The following is a 16,433-nucleotide window of genomic DNA, read 5'->3' as shown; positions in this document are numbered from 1 at the left end:
TACGATACATGCCAAATGGTTGTATAAACTGATTTTTACAATATAAAAGTCCCTTCATCGGAATGTCCTGAAAGAGAAAAGTAGTTTGTAAAGTGATTTTTTTTTAAATAATTCTGGCTTTTTGTATTTTTAAAATTCGCCAATAATTGCCTTAAAATTACACCATAATAAACAAATGGCGCAAAATGATACTTAATTGAAATTGTACACATTTATTACAAAAGATAGTTGTATGAGTAATTCAACTTTGCAAAACATACTGTGTAGATTAAAAAAATATCTGTGCAAACTCGGACACACAAAGAACTATACAATTAATAAACAACTATAAAATGAAATAGTTGTAAATGTTACATTTTAAAAACATTTCAAGAAAAAATCTTACAAGGATGACATATTTCACAGCCTTTACATAGCCTACTGTTGTAAATTATACGGATCTGACTCATTACCGTTATTTAAAACTGCTGTAATTCTAGGTCGGTTATGCCTTACATTTACTGTAACTGTAAGTTAGAAATGCTTATTCTTAATGTTCAAACGAACGACCAGCTCTTTTTCATATAATCTTAAACTTTACAATTCAGTTATTGGGCCATTTGTACAAGATGCAGATGCATACATTGACGTTTATCCTAAAGACACTCAGATTGACATTATGCGTAACGTTAGTTAGTTTCTCGGCCACATTTATGATTCTGGCTTCACATAATTTGTTGCAGGGGTCGATCGAAGCAAGCGGAGGTCTTTCCTTTCCCAAAAGAAAAGGAAAGGGGAAAAAAACGGAGAGGGGGGGAGAAAGAAAGAAGGTCTACACAGGAAAAAAGGTGGTCCCACTCCGAAAACACCGTTTCCAAGCAGGCGGTCTCAATTCCATACTTTTCTTCTCATGTCGCTTCGCATCTAAGTTAAAGTGATACAAACACGTTAACAACCATTACTTTTGGACTCAACATGTTCATGCTAGCAAATACTAAGGGGATGCTTTCATTCTAGCAGTATTACAGTTTTAAAAATACGTTAAAATGGAGAGAGGAGCTGAAACTGGGGTGAAGAGGCTGGCGCTGGGAATCTCGCCTTCTTACTCCCACCATCGCCTGTAAGAAAATCCGTCTTAAGGTAATTTTCACCTCTATTTGGACTTTTAAAGTTTGCAGTTTGGGTTTTAAGTTGATACCGTTGTCGTTAAAACGACAACATTACGGAAACTTTAGCGATTGAGTTCGCTTTTAGATCCAGGCCTCGGGAAAACAACTGATTTGTGCTGCACGGGGAGTTTTTTTGTGTGGTGATTTTGGGGGGTATATCCGGTATATCGTTCACTTTTAATGCTATTAATGTTTTATTAACGACTTTGTAACACGAATGGCTCCGTTAAGGCCTGCAGCGGTTAACGAAAAGTTGAAGAAAAGTGTTTCAAGTTTGTTTTGAGCAATGAAAAAGTGAACAAGTGTCTGAGTTAGTCTTTGTGGGGGGCCAGCGGAATTTTTGTGGTAAAGTTCAGTTGTAAGATCCATTTATAGTTTAACTAGTTTAACAATATAAAGTGCTTAATTGATATGCCATGACACAACTAATAGGAATAGTGGTGTGTCTTCGTTTTTATTACCAAATATGTAAAGCGCATATCACAACAGCTCCAAATATCACCGTTTCTGGCTTTGTGATAACACGGTTAAACCCGATATAAAGATTATACGGTTAACAGAAACAAAATGTTATGCCGCTTATGCCAACAAATATCCTTTATAACTAAACGTTGTATAACGTTACACCTATTTCAGTTGGACATCTATCTATCGATCCATCCATACATATATATGTGATATGATAGCAGTTGTTCAATTATATTGTTTAATTTATTTTATTCACTATTCATTAGCATTTATTAACAGCACTAATTTGCATACTAAAATTCAGTAATAATATCTATCTATCTATCTATCTATCTATCTATCTATCTATCTATCTATCTATCTATCTATCTATCTATCTATCTATCTATCTATCTATCTATCTATCTATCTGTTGGTCTGTCTGTCTATCTGCCTGTTGGTCTGTCTGTCTATCTGCCTGTTGGTCTGTCTGTCTATCTATCTATCACATATGTGAAATACACTTTCTATTCAAGCTAGCCTCTTTAATAACAGTTATTCAGTGACGTAGGCTAGTAAATGTATCCTATTTATTAAAACTAATTTGTTTTATTATATAATTCATGGTATAATTTACAAAAATATCATAATGTTACAAACAGAAACGTCTATTTTCCAATATCAGCATGAACTGTTACTATTCACACTTGATATCAAACACAAGCTAAAATGTAACTACTCAAACTTCATGCAAAATGTACTTGTTATATAATATACATACATACATAATCATACACTCCAGTCAAAAGTTTGGAAACATGACTATTTTTAAAGTTTTTGAAAGAAGTCTCTTATGCTCATCAAACCTGCATTCATTTGATAAAAAAAATACAGAAAAAACAGTAATATTATGAAATAGTATTAATAATATAAAAATATGGTTTTCAATTTTAATATACTTTAAAATATAATTTATTTCTGTTATGCAACGCTGAATTTATATTCATATAAATATGCTGATTGATTATCAATGTTGTGCTGCTTAAATTTTTTTTTTATAACATGACATGATACTTTTTTCAGGATTCTTTGATGAATAAAACGTAAAAAAAAAGAACAGCATTTATTTAAAATAGACGTCTTTTAACACTTTTGTAAAGGGTCCAATTCTCACTCTTAACTAGTTGCTTATTAGTATGCATATTACATGGATATTGGAAGTTTATTAGTACTTATAAAGCACATATTAATCCCTTATTCTGCATGACCATACTCTACATCCCTTAATCCTACTACCAATACCTTAACTTAACAACTACCTTACTAACTATTAATGAGCAGTAATTAGGACTTTATTAAGGCAAAAGTCATAATTAATAGTTAGTTAATAGTTAGAATTGGACCCTAATCTAAAGTGTGACTGAAATCTTTTGTAATAATATACACTACCGTGCAAAATTTTGGGTCAGTAATTTTATTCTTTTTCTTATTCCTCTTTTTTTTTTTAAAGAAATTAATACTTTTATTCGGTAAGAATGTGTTAAATTGATAAAAGGTGATTGTAAAGATTTCTATTTTGAATAAATGCTGTTTATTCATCAGGGAAACCTGAAAAAAGTATTACAGGTTCCAAATATTAAGCAGCACAACTGTTTCCAACATTGATAATAATTGAGTATCAAATCAGAATATTAGAATGATTTCTGAAGGATGTGACACTGAAGACTTGAGTAATGACTGATGAAAATTCAGCTTTGCATCACAGAAATAAATATTTTAAAGTATATCAAAATAGAAAGCCATTATTTTAAATTGTAATATTATTTCACAATATTACGGTTTTTACTGTGTTTTTGATCAAACAAATGCAGCCTTGATGAGCATAAGACATCTGATGAGACATCTATCCAAAAAAAAAAAAAAAAGTATAATGTTTCCAAACTTTTACTGTATATATACAAGTCTTAATAAATAACGTTTTTTTTCTTGTTTTTTTTTTTTTCAGATTAAAACTGTTGTACATTTCACATCGACTGGAATTCACACAATTCTGGGGTGTTGATTGAAGAGGTAACTGAGTGTGAGACTGGACGTGTTGCCTGGGAGATGAGGATGTGCTGCTGGCACCAGGAAGGAAGGATTTTGATGTGATGGGGTGCAGGACGAGCAAAGTCCTCCCAGAGCCACCCGCTGACGTCCATATTGACCTGGTCAAAAAGGTAGAGCCTCATCAGACCGATGTCTATAAAAACTTCATCAAAAGTGATGGTGGCGGGGAGAAAACAGGCTCGCCATCCCCTCAGGGTCAAAGCCAGGCTGCTGCGAAGGTGAGCCAGTCCCCTCCACCGGCTAATGGCCAGCCAGAGCCTGCTGACCCACACCGGAAAAAAGTAGCAAAATACAGGGCCAAATTTGACCCTCGAGTGACTGCTAAGTATGATATCAAAGCTTTGATAGGTCGGGGCAGTTTCAGTCGGGTAGTACGAGTGGAACACAGGAGCACACGGCAGCCATACGCCATCAAGATGATCGAGACTCGCTACCGTGAGGGCAGGGAAGTCTGTGAATCTGAACTTTGTGTCCTGCGACGGGTGCGCCACACCAACATCATCCAGCTGATGGAGGTGTTCGAGACAGCTGAGCGGGTCTACATGGTGATGGAGTTGGCCACCGGCGGAGAACTGTTCGACCGCATCATCGCCCGTGGGTCTTTCACAGAAAGGGATGCCACACGGGTGCTGCAGATGGTTCTCGATGGCGTGAAGTACCTCCACACATTGGGCATCACGCACAGGGACCTAAAGCCGGAGAACTTGCTTTACTACCATCCTGGTGCTGATTCCAAGATTATGATCACGGATTTTGGCTTGGCCAGCACGCGGAAGAAAGGCGACGAATGCCTGATGAAGACTACCTGTGGAACGCCTGAGTACATCGCTCCTGAGATACTCGTTCGTAAGCCGTACACTAATGCAGTAGACATGTGGGCGCTGGGAGTCATCTCCTACATACTGCTCAGTGGCACCATGCCTTTTGAGGATGACAATCGCATGCGCCTGTACCGACAGATCCTCAAAGGGAAATACAGTTTCTCCGGCGAGGTAAGGACTATGCGACTACTTTAGAATAATTATTCATCAGAATGAAATGCATGTACTGTACATAAGTGAAGTGAGGTGACCCATACTTGGAATTTGTGCTCTGCATTTAACCCATCCAAGTGCACACACACAGTAGTGAACACAAACTACTGATGGATCGGATGAGAACGAAACAGACCAACTTGTGACAAAGCCAAAATACTTCTTTTTGTAGCCTAAAGAAGAACATGCATGCACTTTTGAAATGAAATACTATCAGTTCTGTAGCCTATAGGATGATCATTTTTATTTGGTAACACTTTAGAATAATGGTCATTAGTTAACATTAGTTAACTACATTAGTTAACATTAACTAATAATGAACTGCACTTTATAAAGCGTTTATTAATCTTTGTTAATGTTAATTTCAACATTTACAAATGCATTATTAAAATCTTGTTAACATTAGTTAATGCACTGTGAACTAACATGAACAAATCATGAACAGCTGTATTTATATTAACTAACGTTAACAAAGATAAACAAATACAGTAACAAATGTACTGCTTATGGTTAGTTCATGTTAGTTAATACATTAACTAATGTTAACTAATGACCATTATTCTAAAGTGTTACCTTTTATTTTACCTTAAAAATACATTGACTTAATTTGATTTAAAAAGCACCTGCTGTAGCATCTTAGTTTTTTTCGTTGCACTAAACATTATTTGATTTAACATTTTGGAACAATTATATACTTTGGTTTTATTTAATTTCACTGGTAAAGACTTTTTCTTTACACTGAATTTAAAAACAAATGCTGATTTAAGTAACGTCTTTGTTTGGATTGCAGAATATGCAGTTGTTGCCTTTAATTTCACCTTTCAGCCTTTTAATTTCCAATTCAATTTCCTGTTATTTCAGATTGCGGACTTGTTTTCTTTAGCCAAAAGCCAATTTAGCCTGTTAAATACCAAATAAACATCTTCTTCATGTATACTGTCATTCTTTTATTGTGTAAAAAAAAAATTAAAAATCGGAAATCGGTATCGGAATCGGACAGTTTTCTTGAAAAAAATCGGTATCGGAATCAGCCATGTAAAATCATGATCGGTGCATCACTAGTATTGAGGGTGGAGGAGGGTGCTAGTTATTCACTGCCCCGCCGACAATTCCTGCCGGACCTGAGACTCGAACCCGCAACCTTCCGGTTACAAGTCCGACTCTCTAACCATTAGGCCACGACTGCCCCAAACCTATATAGTGCATGTTTACAAACAATATACTTGCAGAATCTTTATGTTTGTGATCTCAAGTCAACACTGCCGAGCATCAAATAGATAATTGTGGGCTCACAGATTTGAGATCAACCTCATTAAATGGTCAAATATGTATTATTTCAACTTTGATGTGCTTGTGTCACACACATTACATACACCACTAAAATCCTTCACGTCTCATATATAGATATAGATAAAGCTTAAAAAAGCTTTTTACCAAGTTCAAGTCGGCATTAAATAGAAGTTGCAATAATCGTTTCTTCCCCGTTGTGACGTATATCCGAGTGAATCAGCTTTATGAACAAGAAAAAAATGTAGGGCGGGACTTGATTTTGTCCACTTAGAATTGATTTAGGGAGGGGAAGTTATTTTGATTAAAGATTATGAGGTCACATCAATTACAAAAGTGTAATAAATACTGCAATATTCCATAAAAAAAATAAGAATTGTCCATTTTGATTTTATGGTGACTTTCTCAAAGTATTAGCCAAGCTTGACGTGTCAAACCCCAAAGGAATAATCAATAGAGATAAAACCTTCTTAAATGTAAACGCATAAATGTACCCTAATAATAATGGCTGTTTTTGCACTAGCTATGTATATTTCTGAGCTGTATGTGTGTGCTTTATATGAGATTTATATGAGCTGTCAGTGTGGATAATGCATGTGCAAAACAAGGGTTGCTGGGAGATTGGAAATGCAGATGTTTTTGATTAGGTATAGAAGTGCTATGAAGCATATGCTAATGTTACTTGGTTTTATTAAACCCAGAAGTATTTGTGTGCCATGTTTTGGGGCTCATTTGCATTGTACTATACTTAATGATTCATCTGTTTTTGGCTTTTGCAAACAAACACACTCTTATGAAGTAGGCTATATATGCTTTATATGTACATGTTAATGGGTGGTGGTATGCTCTGAAGGGTTATTATTTGATGTTAAACTCTTATCGCCTACCCCAAATTTAAAGCTGATGTGTGTTACTGTTTTGTTATGTTAAAATACTTTCTCTTATGCCAGCTTGCTTATATTTGTGCCATTCTTAGGTTGATTTCCCCGAAAAGTGTAAGCACTGTGGTCTGTGGCGCTTTCAGCATTGCACTGTTTGTTTGAGCGGCCTGACATAGCAACATTGAGACTCAACAAATGGTTTGAGTTTGGGGCAGCACTACCTGTTTGTCCGTTGAGTGTTGAGAAAACAAATTTTTGCACTTTTATTCAGTGCTGACATTATAATTTAATTATTCGTTTTTCATAACCTCACAAACCCCCTGCAGTGTCTCTGTACAATACAGGGAGTGCAGAATTATTAGGCACGTTGATTTTCTGATCATATTTTTTTTCCAGGCACATTTGACCAATTCCAAACCACAGTAATCCTAATAACTACTATTGATTTAGTATTTAATAATGTATAAGTGATATATAATTGTTCATGAAGGCTGGAAATGAAAATCACCTTATATTCAGGTGTGCAGAATTATTAGGCATGTTTTCTTTTACAGATAAATTGAGCCAAAAAAGAGATTTAACTCAGACTGAAAAGTCAAAAAGTATTAAATGCCCATGAGAAGGATGCAATACTAATGCAATACTAGACATTGCAGTTAAGGCGTGACCATTGGACAGTGAAATGCTCGTTGGGTCAGCAGGATCTGACAAAAACAGGTGGTGAAGAAAAGTTTTTCAGGCGCTGTGTAATATCATTGCACCTGTGCACCCATGGTACGGCAGCAAAGTTCATTGATTATTACGCAGGAATGAGAGTACAGTTCCTAGCCAAATCGGTATAGAAAATCGCAAAATTTAATTTTTCCGTCTGTCTTAGTACACGATGTAACTATACACATCACAACATGTAAATCGGAAAATGTTGGCGTTATTTTGTCACTTGCAAAATTGACCAGTAGGCTAGATGGAGCCGTTTACCTCCAGTCTACCTCCAGAGAAAAGGCTTTTGGCATGTAATCCATGCCTATTAGCTTTGAGCCATCTATATGCTGATATCCTAACTTGACAAAATTAGCCATTAGCAGATACACATTTAAACTTTTTTTTTCTGGTAAAACGGTCCAAAAATACTAACGACTCATCCTGCACTAATAAGAATGACAGTGCCCCACTGAAAATATCTGTCTACTGCTATATAGCTACTTGAGGTCATTGAGGCTTTTATACAATCCATTCAGATCTGCATTCCTAAATAGAAATATTCCCCACAAAGCCACCAGAACACAACAGGCTATGATAGTCCTGCCTCTTTCTGTCTTTTGGCTCTAGTGTGCTCTGTTTCTATTCTTTTCAAACACTTTAAACTTTTGCCAACCATTTTGTCTTTGTCTATTGACCTTGGATTTTCTGAGCGTGTTTATTTGTGTGCCTCTATTTATCGTATGAGAGTATTTGTATGCAAGTTTTTGTGTGTCCGCATGTGCTTGTATTTTGGGGAGTGTGTGTGTGTTTGTGTTAGCTGGACAATACCCAGCGCAGTCCTGTCATCATGTCTTATCCCGCAGTAACCCCCTGCATGAGCGTGTGATGTAAGGCCGCAGAGTTCCTGGCAGAGTGTGTGCGTCAGGACCTCTCTGCTGCTGTGAGTCACAGACAAGACGAATGTGGGCTTTACAGGGAAAAGCCCTGGAGAAGTCATGCTAACCAACAAAAACTGAGCGATGTTTTGTTTTCTCTCTCTCGCTTATAGAGTTGCTAGTGTTTGGCCAGTTGTCATAACATAGCAGGACATGCACGACTAGTCTAAAGATGTTTCCGGAAGATTGAAAAATTTACTTAAAAGTAACTAGTTTGTATTTTGCATTGCTGAAACCTTCATGCATTGATTTAGCCAGTCTTGGCAGAGGTGATGCGGTCCTTTCTTTCTCTTTCAACAAACTTGAATTATGCCCTCCAATATCAGCTATTGTTATATTTGACTGGTTTCTTTCTTATTGTCGTCCGCAGTTTTAGTTCCAGGCAACATAAATAAAAAACTGGGTAAACATCATAAGGGCACTTAATAATAAGGGCACAATCTGAGCACTTAATGTAATAGGTATCCTAAAATTATATTATATAGTATTTTATTATATTACCGTTCAAAAGTTTAAAGAAAAAATTAATAAGAAATTAATACTTTTATTCAGCAAGGACACATTAAAGGGTTAGCTCACCCAAAAATGAAAATTCTGTCATTAATTACTTACCCTCGTTCGACACGCATAAGACCTCCGTTCATCTTCGGAACACAAATTAAGATATTTTTGTTGAAATCCAATGGCTCATAAAAGGCCTCCATTGGCACAATGTAATGTACACTCACAAGACCCATAAAATACTTTTTTTACAGGAACTTTTTCCCCCCCAGACCTGCTACTTTCTGCATTTCCACTGCGGTCTAAAGTACCGTGAAGATTAGGCAGATAAGTCCGTTGATGTAGGACTGCGCACGACCGCTCCTCCCATTCAGCGACGGACAGTAATCATTTTTCCGCGACACTTTCTGCAACAATAACAAGTATGGAGGAGATTCAAGCTGTGCTGCTTTTGCTGGTTATGTATTGGTCTACTAAAAAGGTAATTAACAAAACGGCGGAAAAGAGACGAGCACTGATACTAAAGCGTATTCTGAAAGCTCGTAAAGCTAGATTTAAAATAAGCCAACGTATGTTATTATCAGCTATTACAGACATTGACCGTGAGATGGCTGAGACGAACGCGCACCATCGGACCGAAAGAGCAAGATATTTACTGAATGCAGAACGAACCTCGCAAAAGACTTTTAAAAATGCCGGTTGAAATAAAATCTGCGTGAGTTCATCCAATCAGCATGTTCAGTGCCCAAGTCCCACCCCTAAAAGTTCCTGAACTTTGAAAAAGTACTACCTCGTGAGCAGGGCCGTTCGGAGGGGAAAATGTTTAGCCGGAACTTAATTTAGACCCTGGTTTCTGCGGTTGAAACACACTGAGTACCACCCCAAAGTTCCTGGTTCCTGGGGAAAGTTCCTGCGGTGGAAACGCGGGTTATGACTTTCATTTCGCGGCTTTGATAAGGCACTTTTTCGTGCACTTGTTCGTTTCTCACGATTCGGGCATCCAGGAAATGCACACTTTAGCCCCATTTTGACCACATCGCCAAGACCTAAAGCAGGATCAATGTAAAATTCAACAGCTTAGCTACGGGCGTCTTTCTCTGCTTGTAAACAAAGCTCCTCGCTTCCGGGTCATGTGTCAGAACGCCGGCTCTACGTGATATTCTCGCGCATGCGTCGTGGTGCTTCGTGAGTTCACGTCAAAGGCCCAGGCGGAAGACAGAAACTTGTTGAATAAAGTCGTTATTTAGATAAAAAAAATTTGCGCACAAAAACTTTTCTCGTCGCTTCATAAAATTATTGTAGAACCACTGTAGTGAGATGGACTTTTTAACAACCTCTTTAATACCTTTTATGGGTCTTGTGCGTGTAAATGTCGTTGCTGCCAATGGAGGCTGTATCGTAGTTAGTTTGTGTGGGAAGAAAGAGGCGGGAACCGGCGAACGTTTAACAACTTTTAATCAAATTAAATGAACACAAAATGAAAGTAAAAGCAGTAGCCCCTCACGGATGACTGCCGCGCACACACATAACAAAACGTAAACAAAACACAACTTAAAATCCAGGCCTGGTCCTCTCTTGTCCTTCACTGTCGTCACTCCTCCTTTATACTCCCGTCACTCCTCCGTGAGACACGAGGCGGATGCGGCACGCAGCTGGCGCTCATCATCACTAATGGCCGCGGCCTCGTCCCGCTCTCACGCTCCCTCAGCCTCGCTGTTCGCCACAGAGGCCTTTCTGAGCCATCGGATTTCAACAAAAATATTTTAATTTGTGTTCCGAAGATGAACAAAGGTCTTACGGGTGTCGAACGATATGAGGGTGAACTAACCCTTTAAATTGGTCAAAAGTGACAGTAAAGAGACATTCATAATGTTATTGTAATGTTAGGATTTGTGGTTTAAATAAACATTGATCAAAGTAAGAATCCACAAACATATTAATCAGCACAACTGTTTTCAACATTGATGATTATAAGAAATTCTTGAGTAGAAAATCAGCATATTAGAATGATTCTGAATGATCATGTGACACGGAAGACTGGAGTAATGATCCTGAAAATTAAACTTTGCCAACACAGGAATAAATTACATTTTTAAATATATTAAACAGTTATTTGTAATATTTCAGTATTTATTAGTGTTTTTGCTGTATTTTTGGTCAGATGCAGCCTTGGTGAGCATAAGATACTTCTTTCAAAAACATTAAAATAAGAATTTTCATTATTATATTATATTAGCTAGGTTATTATGAAGGTCTTATTTTCCCTCTACACTGCATACAATTCACACAAGTCTTGAGAATGTCTGAATAATTATATTTAATCCATTTTCTATTTTTTGTTTTGTTTTCTGACAGCCATGGCCAAGTGTTTCCAACCTTGCTAAGGACTTCATTGACCGTGTCCTCACGGTGGATCCTAATGAGCGTCTCACTGCGGGCCAAGCACTTAAACACCCTTGGGTTGTCAGCATGGCAGCTTCCTCCTCTATGAAGAACCTGCAGCGGTCCATTTCCCAGAACCTCCTGAAGAGAGCGTCATCACGCTGCCACAGCACTAAATCAGCCCAGTCCACTCGCTCCAGCCGTTCTACGAAGTCCAGCAAGGCACGGCGCGTCCGCGAGAAAGAGCTGCGAGAACTCAACCGCCGCTACCAGCAGCAATGTAACGGTTGAGAGCGGTGGAACGACTATGCGACAAACAAGACTGCGTGTGCCTTATTAAAAACATTGGAGAGAGCAAAACAACATTGTGCCTCAACTTAGATGTCAACTTCCTGCTCCATCACCACAGAGCCAATTAGCAGAAAACCTCCTTCTAAACTTTTCAGTCATTTTCTATTTTTTCTGCTGTTTTTCCTCTCGTTTATTACCTTTTATGTGAGTGTTTTATTTATTTATTGTTGGTGTATTTTCATGTTTATGTTGTCTTTAGAAATGATCTCATTCAGCCTTTTACCTGATTGTATCTGTTGAACAGAATATTACATAAGTTGCTGGAAGGACTAAGAATACACCTTCCTGATTTTTGCTGTGAATTATTTGTTACGGTACCCACCCTGAAGATTGTTCTTCTGATAGGGGAAATGTGCTGTTTATTCATTATTGGCAACAAATCACATGACCTAGTTATAGTTTATTGTGCCTTAATATCACTTTCAACATGAGGGAATGGTAAAAATCAGACCGTTGGTAATTGCTTTGGAAGTAACCACGCATACCACATTTATAATGATACACACACTGCTGTTTAATTATGAGCCTTAAAGAGATAATTCACCCAAAAATTAAAAACCTGTCATCATATACTCACCCTCGTGTCTTTACAAACTTGTATGACTTCTGCGGAGCTCAAAAGTTGATATTTTGAAGAACTGTTTTTGCCCATTAAATGAAAGTCAATCGGGTCCAAAACAACACTGGACCTCATTGGCCTGCATTGTATGGACAGGTACAGGTTCAGAACAACATGAGGGTGATTACATGAATCTTTGGGTGAACTATTGCTTTAAGTTGGTCCAAAAATATCAAAGGGCTCTACATGTGCCCAATATGTCTTTTGTTGGTCCTGAATAAGTCACAACTGTCCGGTTTTCCAGACGTTTCTGCAACCCTACTAAAAAGGTGCCTAATTGTATTGGCAATGAATACCTGTCGGAAAATACAATGAAAAAAGTGTAGTCAGAGACTTGGCTTTAAAGGGTTAGTTCACCCAAAAATGCTGTCATTAATTACTCACCCTCATGTCGTTCCAAACCCGTAAGACCTTAAGAACAGAAATGAAGATATTTTTGATGAAATCCGAGAACTTTCTGACCCCTCCATAGACAGCTATTTAATTAACACTTTCAAGGCCCAGAAAGGTAGGAAAGACATCGTCTATGTGACTACAGTGGTTCAACCTTAATGTTATAAAGCATCAAGAATACTTTTTGTGTGCAAAATACAAACAAAAATAACGACTTTATTTCAACAATTTCTTCACGTCTGTGTCAGACTCCTAGGCTGTTGACGCAGTAAATACAGTCCCGCGCTTCCGAGTTACATCAGAGCTACTCCAGAATGCCGGCTTACCATTGGCCGATGCTGTTCACGTGAACACAACGACACATGCGTGTGATGCTGACGCAGGAGCTGGCCAACGTAAACTGACACAGGCGTGAAGAAATGGTTGAATAAAGTTATTTTTGTTTGTTTTTTGCGCACAAAAAGTATTCTCGCCGCTTCATAAAATGAAGGTTGAACCACTGGAGTCACATGGACGATTTTATCGATGTCTTGAATGTTTCAATGTTTCTGGGCCTTGAAAGTGTTAATTAAATAGCTGTCTATGGAGGGGTCAGAGAGCTCTCGGATTTCATCAAAAATATCTTCATTTGTGTTCTGAAGATGAACGAGGGTTTGGAACGACATGAGGGCGAGTAATTAATGGCAGAATTTTCATTTTTGGGCGAACTATCCCTTTAAGTCTTTAGATTTGGTCAGTGAAGAAACTTAGCGTGATTTATGACTTCTACTGTTGTAGTAATTAATCATACTATCTAATATTGATCGCTCTCACTGTATGGGGGGCCAGTATTGGGAAGTCCCGAGATCAGAATTGGTTACTTTCTCTGTCACCAGCTGTTGTGCCTTGAGCAAGGCACTGAACCACCATGAAGGCCTTTTGGCAGCCTTTTCACTCTCACCCCCCTCTGTCAGAAACCAGCAGAGATGTGCCAAAGAAATTCCTGTGTGCCTGTTTTATCGAGCGACGTTTGCTGAGATCTGACACATGATTCCTCATGAAAATAATTTGTGTCAAAACTGTGATGAAATGAAGACTTCTCAAAAATATTTTTTATTTTTTTTTATAAAATCATATATCAAAAATGAAGGGATAAGGGAATCTGTGTATTTGGGTTGCGTTCCGTTTCACAGAAAGTGCCTTGAATATGTTTTACAATTGATGAAACGATTGAATAATATTTTGAAAAAATGGTAACATCACATTGGTTTTGGATACAGATATATTCTTGTTTTTTTTCCAGTTTCTTACACATTCTCTCACTTCTAAGCTTGTGTAATTTTTTCAGACTTTAGAAAAACATTAATTAGCTAAATTCAACAATTTTTTAACCTGTGAAAAAAATCTTGGGTTCTTTTGTCCGTTTAATGAAAAAATTACTAGGAATTTGAATCGGTTAAAGTTGCTTGAGGGTTCAAATGCGAGTGTTAAGGTTGTCATACATACGTCATTCATTTTAATCCAGCAGTATCTATTAAAATCTCAACATCAAAAATGACTTTGGGAAAACCACTGTTTGTATATGCCTTTATACCCCAAATATTTTTTCTCTCTCAAGGAAAAAGCTATTTTATATGTGCACGTCAAATTGAGACTAGTAAAGAAAATGCTCTTAAAAGTGCAAAAATATTTTTATTTTAGTGTATCACCAACATTCATGTAAGGAATGTGTGTTTGTAGCTTCAGTTGAAATAAAACTGCAACTGTTGTCTATTTGTTGAGTTCAGTCCAACACTGTCTCGTGTTCCTTTTTTGGGTCAATTTTAATGAAGAACAATTACAGAATTCTTAATTTTTTCCCCATGCTACAATTAAATAATTGAAAAACAAAGACTCTCACTTTAATCAACTATTGGGGAATTTAAAAAAAAATCTAAATTAAGAAAACTGCTATTTTTGAGCAACATGTCAAATCAAGTCAACTTTATTTATATAGCGCTTTTTACAATGCAGATTGTTTCAAAGCAGCTTCACAGTGTAAAACAGGAAAATAATGCAACAGAATTTGATTTGGCTGTACAGCCGCTCTGGGGAAAACGGTGATGTCATCAGCTCATTTCAATTATACAGTGACAATGTGGGCAGATCAGTAATTTAGTTTATATGGTTAATTTAGTTTACTAGTTAGATTTATTTGGATATTTAGTAGAAAATTGAGTGTCCCCAACTGAGCAAGCCAGGCCAAAGTGGCAAGGAACCAAAACTCCATCAGGGCAAAATGGAGAAAAATAAACCTTGGGAGAAAGCAGGCTCAGTCAGGGTGCCAGTTCTCCTCTGGCCAATTAACAAACAGCATATGATTATTATTCTGGCAACTTTACAGGTCGGGTCATATTAGATCGAAATATTCGAAAGATCGGAGGCAACACGCCGGAGTTTATTGAGGATGACGTGTCGATTAAACAATTATTAAATAGGAATATTCAAAAGATCGGAGTCATCACGCCGGAGACGGGTTTATTGAGGATGCCGTGTCGATGAGGCAATTTCAGGGGGAGTCTAGTTGACACGGTCTCTGCAGACACTTCAGGGCGCAGGTCCACCATCTGATCTGGATACGGCCCAGATCCGGCTGACTGCAGTAAACCTCGGGATAAACAGAGAGACTAACATTAGCGTAGATGGCATTCTTTTTATGATGTAACGAGTCCATCAGGTGTTATGGGAAGTGTTCCCGGTTCCGGCTGACCTAGTTAATGCAGCCTAACAATCATTTAATTGAATTTTTTTTTAATGTGTATGCCGTAGTAAAGAGATGTGTTTTTAGTCTAGATTTAAACTGACAGAGGGTGTCTGCTTCCCGAACGATGCTAGGAAGACTATTCCAGAGTTTGGATGCTAAATAGGAAAAGGATCGACCGCCTGCAGATGATTTTGATATCAACTGGCCAGAGTTTTGAGACCGCAATAGACGTGACGAAGTATAATGTGTTAAGAGCATGAACTATGATTAATTTTCCTTTAGTACAGATGAGACGCAGAACATGTTAGTCATATCTAAGCAAGATGTTTTCACATTTCACAGATGTTTTCACAAGATGTGTAATTTTTTTGGCTTCTGTGTGGAGTTTGTAAATCTGTCTAATTGTCTGTTATAAAGGAAGACAACAAAATTGTGATTCATTGGTACAGTAATAGTCATGAATAGTCAGCAATGATGTTCATTTTTAGGCCAACTGGTTTCTGATTTATAGGTAAAATAAGGTCTGTGGTTAAAGGGATAGTCCATACAAAAATCTTTGGATTTTTGGATCATTTACTCATGCTCATATAATCACATTCTTCTGCAGAACACAAAAATATACTTTAAAGAACAATGGGAACCAAACAGCATGGGAGCTTATTTGCTACATAAGTTTATGTCCACCCTGGACATAAACTTTTTGAGGTTCTACCTTCGGGTAGAAGACTGAGGTCCATAAAGACAAAAACCTCACGCCACAAAAACTGTTTTTACCCATCTGCTACTGGCCTAATTAATGCTTCATATGCATTACATTAATGCACATTACTATGAAATGTATGTTACACGCCCAACAATTTTTATCCAATTGAGTATGTATATTATAGACCTATTTATTACTAATATATATATATATATATAT

The 16,433-nt window shown here is 37.3% G+C and overlaps 1 protein-coding gene across 2 annotated transcripts; it reads left to right on the top strand.

Annotated features, from left to right (window-relative positions):
- The first annotated feature begins 715 nt into the window (after nt 1–715).
- On the top strand, nt 716–14,558 carry pskh1 (protein serine kinase H1). 2 transcript variants are annotated; one of them, XR_013817142.1, is made up of 4 exons: nt 716–1,119; nt 3,601–4,696; nt 11,400–12,215; nt 13,458–14,558. XR_013817142.1 is itself a non-coding variant. In XM_079824836.1 (3 exons), the coding sequence occupies exons 2-3, from the start codon at nt 3,746–3,748 to the stop codon at nt 11,715–11,717; spliced, it is 1,269 nt and encodes a 422-aa protein (XP_079680962.1). In that variant the 5' UTR covers nt 716–1,119; nt 3,601–3,745; the 3' UTR covers nt 11,718–14,557. The 2 variants fall into 2 exon arrangements, 1 of the variants encoding a protein (XP_079680962.1); XM_079824836.1 differs by having other exon boundaries at nt 11,400–14,557.
- Nucleotides 14,559–16,433: the final 1,875 nt, after the last annotated feature.

This window comes from Gobio gobio (genome assembly GCF_949357685.1).
Source record: "Gobio gobio genome assembly, chromosome: 9".
In the NCBI taxonomy this organism is placed as follows: Eukaryota; Metazoa; Chordata; class Actinopteri; order Cypriniformes; family Gobionidae; genus Gobio; species Gobio gobio.
Note: the sequence above shows the minus strand (reverse complement) of the source record. Positions and strands in the feature narration are given on the sequence as shown.